The sequence below is a fragment of the Sinohyriopsis cumingii genome, chromosome 18, assembly GCF_028554795.1.
Source record: "Sinohyriopsis cumingii isolate HCF-2022 chromosome 18, ASM2855479v2, whole genome shotgun sequence".
NCBI lineage: Eukaryota > Metazoa > Mollusca > Bivalvia > Unionida > Unionidae > Sinohyriopsis > Sinohyriopsis cumingii.
Genome location: NC_142978.1, coordinates 61464370 through 61477804, shown reverse-complemented (window position 1 = coordinate 61477804; position 13435 = coordinate 61464370). Strand labels below are relative to the sequence as shown.

The following is a 13435-nucleotide window of genomic DNA, read 5'->3' as shown; positions in this document are numbered from 1 at the left end:
TACACATATACAGATATATACATAGACAGATAGATACATATATAGATAGATACATAGATACATAGATAGATAGATAAATGGATGGACAGATAGATAGACAAATATATAGATAGATAGACAGAAAGACACATAGACAGACATATAGACAGACAGGCACATATACAGATATATACATAGACAGATAGATACATATATAGATATATACATATACAGATACATAGATACACAGATAGATTGATATATACATAGATATATACATATATAGATATATCGATAAAAAGACACGTATGTCTCACTTTTTAATAACAGTTTTATATGATTGATTTAACTGAATCATTGGATATTGTCTTTCAAAATCTAACATAGAGCTTTAATTAATGCCTAATGGCAAAGTGGACGGATCGTTCGTTGCAGACTATAAACTGCACAATCTGACGACCTTTAATCACACGGGAAAAATAAAAGTTATTCCAATATATAAACATAGTTATTTCATTTGAATTACAGACGGTCAAGCATATGTTGCATGTTCAAAATCAAAACAAAAAAAAAAAGTGTTCCATTATGTTTAACTCAGCGTAGTAACGAGAACAACAATCGCTACCGTGACTACAATGGTACAGACTCCAACGATGATGCTTGCCCGTACCATCTGGCGTGCGCTGTTGGCGGCAGCATTTGCGGCAAACATATCTCCACGTGCTGCCGCATCATTGGCCTGGAATAATAGATACATTTTAAAATCAATATTTAATACACGTATACATAAATATGTACAGAAAGACAAGGCCAAATGATAGAAGAAACATATTCAAGGATATATAAACATGAACTAGCTAAGTAAGCCATCTACATAGACAGAAAGAATTGGGAATTACTTTCAAGCAAAGCGGTCAGTTCAAGGCTTCTTGCAGGCATAAGGTATTAAATGGAGTAGGTAAAAATAAGATTAATCTTTCACGGAAATGTAGTTGACCTCAGTATACAAGGTGTTGAAATATGATTTCAGACACAGAATATTTTGACAATATGGCACAAATGAAATACATGCACTGACATTAGTATATGATGATATTAACAGCTCATATTACACGCTGATAAGGCAAACAATCTGATATATGATAACTTATTTATATAGGTACGAGAATGCACAAATTGGTCGAATATTGTAGTCAATTGCAGACTGAAACTATAATATCAGACACAACATGTGGTATCAATACCAAGGGTAATCATCGCAGCAAATGGTAATTTTTCTTTCACATTTGATGTCACGATAGTCTGGGACAGACTTCCTGATGGATTGCGAACAATCTCTAATTTCAAAGTATTCAACAGTTCGATTCGGACATGGTCAGTGTACATGCACTTTGTGTCGTTCAGTTAAGTGGTCATCATCATCATCATCATCATCATCATCAACCCAAGAGCTCGTTGGGGCACTACATGTGACTTATCAGCCCATTCTCTTCATCTATCTCTGTTCTTTACTGCACTTAGAAAATCTCGAAACCCTTATCCAGTCCACTCTTTAAAATCTACCCACCTCCATTTATGTCTTCCTCTTCTTCTACAGCCTTCACTGTGCCGTGCAAGATTGCTTTCTTTCCAGAACAGATGATCTTGAGACATGACCGTACCACTTCAGGTTTCGTTTTTTCACGGTTGTCAAGAGGTTTTCATATGTTCCGATGAGTCCTGTTGCAGATCTCTTTATTGGTTACAACGTCAATATATGAGATATCCCAGACGTGGCGGCCGCAGCTGATTCAAAAGGTTTGAATCGTGCTTTGTAGATCTGATTGTGAGCGTCCATGTTTCTCAAGAATACAGAAATCGGATATGACAATAACGCTTATCAACTTTCGTTTGGAACCAAGAGAAATGTTGGTGTCCATACATATTGGTCTCAATCTTGTTATTGCCTCTGTTGTCTGGGCAATTCTGAAAGTAGTTCCGGTTTGGAGCCCATACTTGTGATAATTGGTTCCAAGTACTGTAAACCTGTGATTGTTTTCAGCTCATGTCCACTAACCTTTATTTCTGCACTGATGCCATTGGTGGTGTGTGACAACAGTTTGAAGTTTATGGCACTAATCTGCATACCATATGCTGCGGAAGTTGTGTCGGTGCTTTTAACAAAGCCAGCCAGTTCTTTTGCATCTTCTGTTAAGACATCAATGTCATCTGCGAAGCAAATGTTGGTGAGTTTTCTTCCTCCGATGCTGACAGTGCGATCTTCGTTTTGTAGGCTTACTGCATGATCCTTTACACGAAGAAAGTAGCTGACGGTTGGCACCCCTGACACTGTTGTTTGGAAAAAATCTCCTCTGCTGTCATTGATGAGGACATCACTAGTGGCTATGTCATAGAGGTGCTCAACAGACAGCTACAAGTCTGAGCTCATGATGTATTTCCTCATTATTGCCCATGCCATACCTTGTCAATGGTCTTTTCTAAATCTAAAAAGACATAGTAGAGGATTTGCTGATGATCATTGTATTTCTAGCAAAGGAGTCTGAGAGTGACTATTTGTTATGTGGTGTTCCTTCCTTCTCTGAAGACTAGTTGCTATTCATGAATAATGTTTTTCTTATTGAGGCTTTATTCTGCTGAGAATTATCTTCAGCTTGACTTTGCTTTGGTGGATGATGAGACTGATAACTATATAGTTTGGCATAGCTGTAGGATTGCTATTCATTAATAATGTTCTTTTCTTGAGGCTTTAGTCTGCTGAGAATTATCTTCAGCATGACTTTCCTTGTGTGGATGAACATACTGATGACTCTGTAGTTTTGGCATAGCAGTAAGTTTCCTTTGTTATGGAGCACAATGTCCGAAGATTGAGTCATTATGGTGGGCTATTCTCCTTTCTGTCATATTCTGTTGCAGATTGTTTATAGGACTGTGACTATCATTTATTCTCCCCCTTCAATGAGCTTTGATGGTACGTTTGTCAACGCCAGCTGACGTTTCGTTCTTTAGTGACCTATCTGCTGTCTCTACCTCCTTGCGAAGAATGGTTTTGTCTTCAATTTCTTCTGCATGCGGACAGTTTAATACGGCTGTTTCTCCTTGGGGTTTATGATTGTACAATTCTGAGATGTATTCTGTCAATCGCTTGAGGATCTCTTGCTGGTTTGTGATGCATTATCCTGTTTTATATTGGATGGTGGTAGTTTTCATTTGTTTCATCTTTGTGAAGTCATTCAGTAGTTGATATGCCTTTCTGCTCAGACTATCGTCGATTTCACAGCCATGTCTTTCTACCAAGCACTACTTTGCCTTTCTCGTGTTTTCCTCGTTATGTTGTATATCTTTTTGTAATTTTACCTCACTCACGATCCCCTTTTCCCATTATCAGTTCTCTTCCTTTATCATATAGTTCAAGGATATATGTTGTGGCCCATAGTTTCTTGATGTTTATTGTTGCATTGTACATGTGAACTATATTTGAACCTGTCTGTTGAAATATGTTATAGTAGTATTGTAAAATAGATTGTATAGAGCTCGTGTTTTTTCTCGGTTACCCAGACTACTGACCCTATATTCTTTCGTGATTCTTGCATCTTGTGTTTTAACACAAACCACGCCAGTTTATGTTGAGATTTGCTTAGTATTCTAATAACTAAGTATATAATTCCCGTAAAAATTTACACCACTCTAATAGCTCCGGTTTTATGCTTACGTATAGACAGACATGACATAAATAGTAATACCTTTATGTTCCTTTCATGGAGCTGCTTATAAATAAAGCTATCTCTTCTGAAGGGAGGGGTAATTTGTATTGTATTTCCGATTATGCACCAGCAGTCTCATAGATCATATAACCTGGGCCAAATTTGCAAATCCGTCAAAGTACGTGTATTTGAACCAAATTTGGTGTGCATGTTAAATAAGTAATTTAGAGGTGTTTTTATATAGATATAAGTTTTCGCGTTCAATGTTCTTTAGATTACGATGGAGACAAAGAAAATAATAAGTAGCATATAATTTGACAATGATGTATGACATCAGTGTTAACAGCTGGATTGATTACTATTACGATTAAAACAGTTCCAACATTTTTCAGCACTTACAGAGACGGCCTATAAATTAACGTCGCACAATGAATGGTGCAGATGGTGCTTTTGTTTCATGTATGACCATCTCAATCGTAAATGAAGCAATCTTTCAATTCCATGAACAATTTTTTTGCGCTGATTGATGAAGGGAACACTGTTTATATTGTTCTATATCAGCTGTTTATATCCATCAGTCTTCAGATCTCATCTTTAAGCCTCAAAAAGCTAGCCTTTATTTTAACTCGGTAAGACGAGTTGTACACAACTTTATTGTGTCCATTTGCCCATGGCTATTTAAACAATTGTTTTATTATATTCAATCAAGCGTCATTCCTCTATCGTTTGTCATAGAGTGCAAAATGTATATGGTAGTGAATAGAAGACATAGAATATCAGACACCAACAGGTCAATTTGCATGATTCGTGTGGGAAAATAATAGTAAAACTTTTTCATCGATGAAGACTATATTTTATTATTTGTATTTCGTCTATAGGCATGTCTAAATGGCGCCTCCTCAATAATTACATAAAAGTATAGTAGAGGGTCCATTGTCGTGACACATGTAAAACTGTTAATGCTGATGGTGTGAGAGACAGATAGACATAGAAGAAAAATGAAGAGAAAATGAAAATCAAATAATCTAAACATTGAAATATCAATTATAATAACATATACAAGGGAATATATTTCCTAAATATAAAAAGAAACAAGTTTCAAAACGTGATATCGACATTGTGGCAATCAATATATATATATATATATATATATATATATATATATATATATATATATATATATATATATATATATATTCCGAACACAAAATGTGTGATGATTGAACAAGGTATATATATATATATATATATATATATATATATATATATATATATATATATATATAGTCTAGTCCAATATGATAGAATCCCAACTCAGGCCATCGAATGTTTTTACCTGGCACACTTATTATGTATCAAGAGATTATTTAATCGCATTATATCTTTCAAATTTTAAACCAGACCTTGTTCAATCATCACACATTTTGTATTTGAAAAATTAAAGTTGTCAACGGCAAAAAATTTTTACTAAAGAAATGTTATTTCTAGTAGACGTAACAACCTACTCTACAGCATAAGGTGCATGATTATAAAGCGGATGCTCGCGCAGGTGAAAATAAAGGTCGTTACATCTTTACTGTGTACAGTCTGTAAGATACTAACAGCAATAACTAGGGTGCGACACTGCGGTGAAAGTATTATGTGAAATATACAAATGTAATGGAAGCAGAATGTAGACATTGTCATCTTTTATTGCATACTAGCAGTTCCAAAATGATGGAGTCTGAAAAAACAATACTAATACAATGATCATCAGCTAGATAGTGAGTGTATCTGCTAAGCAATTACGACCCTCAGAGGTGGGGCACTGCTCATAATGAGCCATACTGTAATAGTAAAAATAGCAGCACTCCTTGACATAGTAGCAATATTGCGCAAGGAAATTAATATCTAAGACAACAGATAGTGTCCCTTAATCTTGTACAAGCTTGCCAGCATACTTTATGTCATCTGTATGCTGTGGAAAGGAGGAATACTATTGCAAATAGTATTAGCATTAGTAATATCAATACCTGTTGAGCCTTCATGATGGCTATCAGTCCTGTAGGCCAGAAGCAGCATAGGCAAGCCAGCCAAGCCGAAACGCTGTAATCGGGAGGTGGTGTCTGGTATTGCAACGAAACCGTCTGCGGTAATTGTACAATCTGTAGAAAGAGGGAGACAAATGCTCACTAACACCGGAATATTTCGAATTATATCAAATTGCTTAGAAAATGTAAGCTAGTAATCAGTTTTTCGTCATCCGTTTTCGCTAATTTTCAAGATAGGCACAATATATATTTTAATTTGCTTTCGCAAAATGACGATGACGAAAGAGGAAGCTCATGATCGTATCGGCGGCAGTAGATTCCTTCTAAATCAGGAAATAGAAAAAGGGTATAAACATGCCAGCATATGTTATGTGGTTTCAGATTTTACAAACTAATTTGTTATAGTAAACGGTCCGAAATGTTGACTATGTTGTGACTTTCGTAATCGGATGACACAACGAAATAAATAGTTTTTCAATCATATTTGCTCTGTACATGGTAACATACTGTCATAACATTTCTATGATGATATAACAGTATGTAAAGCCTTATTATGTCATAATTAAGCCATGACGTTTTAAACAAGATTGTCATAAACATATTTGTACTCAAATCAATATTAAAAAACGACTGAAAATTATTTTGTTATCAAATGGGGTAGATGATAAATAAATCATAATATTTAGTACGTTATCAATTTATTCTAAAATTGCTAATGTTTGTTGGTACATATAACAACGCCAGAGTCTGTCGATAATGACAAAACAATACTTAAATATAGGTCACGTCATATAAAAGAGAAATCAGCAATATGTGTGTACCTAATTTAGATATGATTTATTAGGGAACAAATAGGGGTTAGTAACAACTATTTTACATTATTTGTAGTGAGTGGCATCTCCCAAAGTTTATCGGGCTTGAGAGCCATTTTTCAGCACAAGATAGGCTATGCATGGCGGTCAGTATTAATGGTGGAGGAAGAACCCGGGAAAATCCCGGGAAGATCCACCGACCCACGAGAAGCTACTAGAAAGCTTTCTCACACACCCACTTTGGCCGAATCCTAGACTCAAACCAAAGCAGACAGGGGTGAGATTTCAGTGATCCGTAGCGGAGAGCGCTTTAGGCCATTCAGCCACTCGGGGGCCCCAAATATCCTAATGTACAAATCACTGTAACCTATCAATGTAAGGTTACGTGCATTAATTGTTTTGGCCACATATATATCATCAAACAAAGCTATTGGAATCAACCAAGAAAACATATGTCTAACCTAGTGAAGATATCAAGAAAATAAGAAGGAAACTGAGGTTAATTTGCATCTTACAATATGCCATTGAAAAACAGTTCTGCAGATGCTATTTGAAAACAAAATACCAAAGGACATTAAAATATATTAAGGAGACTGTGTTTTTTTAAATTATTTTAATATTGCGAACATATAATTTTGTTGTGTATTTTCACTGATGGAAATACCCTAATGGTTACATTCCGAAATCGACCATGCAACGTCTTTGCTAGGTGTGCGAATATAAATATCCCTTTAGTGCATATCTACTTTGGTTGGGTCATACATTGTTTGTTTACAGTTTTGCGGCTTGAAACTCAAACAGTTCAATCCACCAAGATTATTATTTACATTATATTACAGAAAAGCAGATTTCAATTTTTAACAAACTGGCTGATTCCATTCACCCTGAGCTGAAGATGAATAGGAAAATGAACATTGAACATGTTTGAATTCTCTTTCCACCCATATTTAGGTGATGGATGTCTCCGGAAGTAATTTATTCGAATATAAAATAACAAAAAATACACACGGAGACGCTGACGGTGCCCAAAGTATGTATTCAACATGAAAAGATAGGTTCGATTGTTTAACTGGTGTATGAAGCCATGGGTGTGATTGAAGACAAACCAAACATTTCATCACATTCATCACATTCCGACATAACTGACTTTTACTAACGGCAATTGTCAAGCGGTATCAATGGAAAACGAGCGGGCATTCCTAATAAATAAAATAGCAACAAATTTTAATAAAAAGCTACAACGTGTGATCTTTGAGCCAAACATGGCTGCTAAAGTTATTAAGCTACTGAAAGAATAACTCAAAATATAAGTCTGAATCCTTAAATTGGTCACAGGAAACGTGAAAGAAGTATAACCATTGTATTTATTACATATAGTGATTGCATTATGTTTACAAAACTTGTAAGCAACGTTACGCTTAATAATGTTCCCTTTGACGGTGGGTCACTTCGTTCAATTGTTACATGTACTCGTTTGGGCTGACGTTATTATCCAGATATAAGATGTTACCGTGTATATATCGATCTGTTCAATCGCATTGTTTCAAATATTTATCTTTTGAATAACAGTCCCCAGAATTGGACACCCGTGCGCGAAGAGGCCAGCTATTCTAATAAACAAAAATCAAAACAATTATTGCTGTAGTACAAGTTATTATTAGTGGAGAAAGAAATGCATGTGTTATAATGTGTAACGAATAAAACTTCCAACTACTTACGGGTTAATTAAACCATATCCTACCAAGAATTTCTCAAAATGTCAACGCCATACGTTTACAATATTATCCGTAAAATTGAATATTTTTCGATTTAGAGGGATAGATGGTATCATCAGTGGTTAGATAAGTAGCTTGAAGTTTGCTTTTATCCTAAGCTCTTATGTTGTGCCTGAACTTTGTCGAATAAGTGCACCAAAAATTTGGAAAACTGCTGAATGGAAGTAAATATTAAAGTATATGCTGCAAACGTTAATACAAATGTATCGGAATGGTCCCTGTTACAAATAAACAGTTGTAAATGTATTTGACGATTCATATAGTAACAAAAGATTTAGGAACCGAAATGCAGTAGTTAGTGCAAAATGGTATGTGTTGATTCAAGTAAGATGTTGTCAGAGCATTTAGTGTAATTGCAAAATGATCATTTGCACATGATAATATTACGGCTTAAGAAGCTAATCGTACCAGGCAAAGCTATCGATAGGTATAGACTGTGATAAGGACGCATTTTAAGCTTGAAGTATCTCAAACTCAAAATAATCATTTGTACATACCACCGTATTCTGCGTATTTGAGAAGCCATAGTTGGGTTGTGGTAACTGTGTTATCGGTTGAGCGTACTGGGGGGAGTTGGCATAAGCCGCATATTGGCTGGTCTGAGGTGGGTACGAATATTGGTTGTTCTGCGGTGGGTATTGTTGTCCTTGAAAAGAACCGGTTACTGTGCTATAGGATGGTGGAGAGTCGATTGTTGGTCTGCCTGTTGAAGGTAGAATTACGAGACGAATAAAAGAGTAACAAAATTGAAAGATTTAAAGAACTTCCATGCCTTGCCATCGGAAATCTCCATGTTATTATTACATATACATTTCACTGTAGCATTAGTTTCGTTGTGCGTGAGTGAGAAGATGAATATTATTGCCGAATCGATAAAAGAATCGAAGGCATAAACCAGACCAGGTTAAAAATATGATGTGTCCTCATGTTATAACTTTTAACAGAAAATATTTTAAAAAATTGCTTTAATTTATAATTGTTCAAAGAATCTCTTTTCACTTTTCACTCGCTTACAAGGGCCCCAGGGAGAAAGGATAAAATCTATAACCGGGAGTTATCAAATGCGCGTCTACTAAAGATGTCTGGTAAATTCGCTGAGTTTCACAAATGTCCTTTCTGTAAGACCACACATGAGTCAGGTTTTGAATCACATTATGCCCATGCTAACTTCATGGCTTGTTAGTATACGTGCTAGATATAAAATCAAAGTTTCATATCAGCGTATTATCGATAAATAACACAATAGTCATGCGATACACATGGTTACAAATTAGAATGTGGGGCCCCGAGTGGCCGAGTGGTCTAAAACGCTCACCGTTACGGATCACTTCCATTTCACCTCTGTCTGCGTTGGTTCGAATCTCGGGCTCGGCTAATGCTGGTATGTGAGAAAGCTTCTCGTGGGTCGGTTGTTCTTTCCAGGGTTTCCTGGGTTCTTCCTCCACCATTAATACTGGCCCTCATGTATAACCTATCCTGTGCCGAAAAATGGCGTTAAACCCCAATACAACAACAAAAACAACAACAACAAATTAGAATTTGTAAATGTCGACTTATGACAAAACAAGTTGATGAAATGTGGTTAATTGATAAAATATCAGTGCAGAACTCTTAATAGATTCATACACAACAAAACGACAATGACAAAACACAGTATGCTGATATCAATAATAAATATGGCAACAACAAATCCCCTCAGATTACCCCACTGAAAGTGGGTCATTCGATATGAGGATATCGCCGTTTACGTGTGTAAATGTGACCTTCAACAAAACAAAATGATCATCAACATTTTTACAATCTTTTACAATCACAAGACCCCATGTATTTACACGATCATTGATTTATTGATTTGTTGCAGTTTTTGTTTCTTTTATTAAAGTATTTTTTTTTAACCGTAACGATTTGTGTTGTAAAGAAAACGTAACGGATATTGTCGAATCCTCTGTTTCCTCCGTGTGTCGTCCCACAATCCTTATGTACCTCTTCCTTAACCATATCGATTCATAAACCGCTGGGTGGAAGTTCACGACACGTTGTAATTATGTTGCTTAGTGGTGACAATTTGAGAGATATTTTGGCTGTGGGTTGAGGGGGATGAACGTTTTCTTGACCAAACTGCACATATTTAGCAGGGATAATCATAATTTATGTGACGGGTTTTGTACAATGATGGTGTGCTATTTATTCATGATTGTGGTGGGATATGGGGAAGGGGTATCAGAACATGTTAATATACGCAGTACAAATCGTGGGAATTTGCGGTAACGAGTCACTGCAGGACGCTAGTTAGTAGTGGTAATAGTAGTGGCAATAATACTATCTAGCTAGATATATATTTGGCTTCCAAATATGATGCCTGTGTTTTATCAATATAGTTTATGTTTAGAGATAATAAACAGTTGTTTTTACCATTCCCTTATAATAATAATAATAATAATAATAATAATACGTCTGTCATATCAAAAAAATATGCGCGGGATCAGAAAATATTCAGAAATACCATTGCACTGCTTCCCATCTAACCTCGAGCAATATGTAGATATGTTATTTATTAAAACTGTTACTCTCGTACGTATAATCTGAAGGCAATGATTCAGTTTTGTTACTCATAACTTGCGACAGATCCCAATTGTTCGCTGTCTCAAGCTGTCTCAAGCTGTCTCAAGCTTTTAAATGTTCCTAGCTTATGAATCATATTGTTCGTTAAAGTTAAAGTTTAATGAATACAAATATTAACAGATATAGACTCACAAAGTCCTGTTAATGTCCTTACCTTTCTCTGCCATTATCAATATGTTGTACAAATAACATCACCCGTTATCTTAATTTGGTCGTCACATACTAAATTCTTTTCGGCGCACCTTGTATAAGTACGACGAATCGAGGCACATTGGGGGGATGGAATTTGTACTTGAGGTAGTATCGTGATTCTCGCAACCTGATACAACGTGAAGCACAAATGTCAGTGTAATGGGATAATCCCTCCAAAAAACGAGAAACTATAACCATTAATTTGGACACATTACACATTTCATTTGAAAGATTTTACGCTGCAGTGATTATATTCTGTATTGTCAGGACGGTTGCACCGTCTTAAATCCTTGCCTTCTTTTAGCTAAAAAATAGTGTAATGAAATTTCCCAAGTGAAACTAAGAAAGCAAAGGAAAAAATCAGATACAAGTGTTGCTTGTGCTCAAGTTTTAGGTAGATCTGTTCAAAAATAAGTCAGCAATGATAAAAAAACCTTTCAGAACGAAAACGAAATGTGACACACTGAACAGATCTTTATAGTGAATGATGGCTCTGTCGTGCAAATTTCTTTTTTGAATATTCTAGTTATGAAATACCACAAACAGAAAAGTTAAAGGTTGGCAAAACGCCCCATGTCACAAAATTTGGTGTCTGTATGTGTGTGTGCGTGTGTGTGTGTGTGTGTGTGTCGCATTTTTAACGTAGCTTTAACAATTTTCCAGTCACATCGTTACAATGTATACATTGTGACAGTTTATAGTGATGTCTAACACTGGGCATCATGCTGCAGACACGTAGCTTTATTCCACCACCCAGTCACATTATCCTGACACAACGTTTGGCAATTTAAGGCATGCCTTCAATGACTGTATTTAAAATTGGACAATGTATTGGAATTATGTGTTTAGGAGAACAATTAAAATGGTAACCAATTCAAAAAAGGAATTTGCCCCTGTGGTGGTGCAACACGCCCCTAACCTGGGAAGGGGGGCTATATTTTGACCCACAATACATTCGACATCTGCACAAAGCATTCGACATCTGTCAAATTCTGAGAAACTATTGGAGTACTATTTAACTGTAACAATCAAATCTTATTAGTATTTGAAAGTTTGATATATGGAAAATGTGCTAAACGTATATCCTGATGCATCATTGAAATTAGCACAACGATTCCTATAAACAAATAGCTATAGCAATGCTCAATTCTAAATTGTCTCTTATTTTTACCTTTAATGAAGAAAACAGCAAAGAACCAAACTCGTGAATTTTCCTAATACATTCGTTATTACTCACACTTAGCACAGCAAAAGTGCATATTTGAGTGTATAGGCTTCATGACATTACCCGGAACATTCCTTGCACTGCGACCAGTAATTTTCTATTAAGGGATCATCACCTTCACCATATTCAAACTCTCAGTTTTAACAAATGTTGTCTTTATTATGTATTGTTTCTGCTGAGAAGGCAACGCTATGTTTAGCGACGGACTTTGGATCCGATGCCATTTCTCCCTTTGCATGGTCATCTCTACAAATAGTCTTCATAATCTTAATGGCTTTCTCCCATATAGGTATCCTCTACATATCTGCTTCTCTTTTTCTGTTTTGATTCTTGGTTGCATACCGTTTACCGCCACTTGCATGTAGAGTCCTATCACATTTACCTTTTGTATTTGTCATCGTCTTTCTTAACTTTTCGATAAGCATTTTTTTACATGGCTATGATGTTAAGTTCATGACTGATTCTGTCCCTCACTTTCTTGTGCGCTAACTGGATATTCAGGGCTTCGGCGAAAGTTTAAGCAATATGTATATAAATGCTAAATCGTCTGCCTGTTTTCATTCGTTATGAGATGCCCCAATGTAGCACCTGCCGTTTTTCAAGCAAGGATAGCTTCGTCAAAAATGTCCCCATTGCCTGACTCCACGACGGTGATTAAAGAGTGATCTGTTTTGTTTCTTACCAGATAACTGAGTATAAATTGGTTTTACTGCTTTATATGATGTATCTGAATGGACCAATCAATCCAGAATAGCTGTAGAACTACCAGTTAGCAGACTTTATATCTGTTTGTCTGGTTTAGTCCCATTTTCTGAATTGCTAAAAGTGATCATAACGCTACTAAGCGACCGATCATCACCTGACTTATTTCTTTCATTCGATACTGGTTGAAGTATTTTAGTTACCATACAAGGAGCAAAATCGTCATTTGTGATCTTATTTGGATTAAAAGGCCATGGCCCATAGGCCTCAAAGCCGATGACAGTCTTCTGTGAGCCCCCAGGTCTGTTAAATTATGTCGAACAAATTTCAGCAACCTCAAATGGCCATATTCGTCTTCCTGAATTTATTGTCATCCAGTCTCTAGACTCCAAACAGT

At 35.9% G+C, this 13435-nt stretch overlaps 1 protein-coding gene across 3 annotated transcripts; it reads right to left on the bottom strand.

Annotated features, from left to right (window-relative positions):
- Positions 1 to 286: 286 nt before the first annotated feature.
- Positions 287 to 11192, bottom strand: LOC149776771 (uncharacterized). 3 transcript variants are annotated; one of them, XM_089941446.1, is made up of 4 exons: positions 11074 to 11192; positions 8795 to 9000; positions 5693 to 5824; positions 287 to 718 (listed from the first exon to the last, which is right to left on the bottom strand). In XM_089941446.1, the coding sequence occupies exons 1-4, from the start codon at positions 11084 to 11086 to the stop codon at positions 569 to 571; spliced, it is 501 nt and encodes a 166-aa protein (XP_089797572.1). In that variant the 5' UTR covers positions 11087 to 11192; the 3' UTR covers positions 287 to 568. The 3 variants fall into 3 exon arrangements, with proteins under 3 accessions (XP_089797572.1, XP_089797571.1, XP_089797570.1); XM_089941445.1 differs by lacking the exon at positions 11074 to 11192 and adding an exon at positions 9637 to 9782; XM_089941444.1 differs by lacking the exon at positions 11074 to 11192 and adding an exon at positions 9613 to 9769.
- Between the last annotated feature and the right edge of the window lie 2243 nt (positions 11193 to 13435).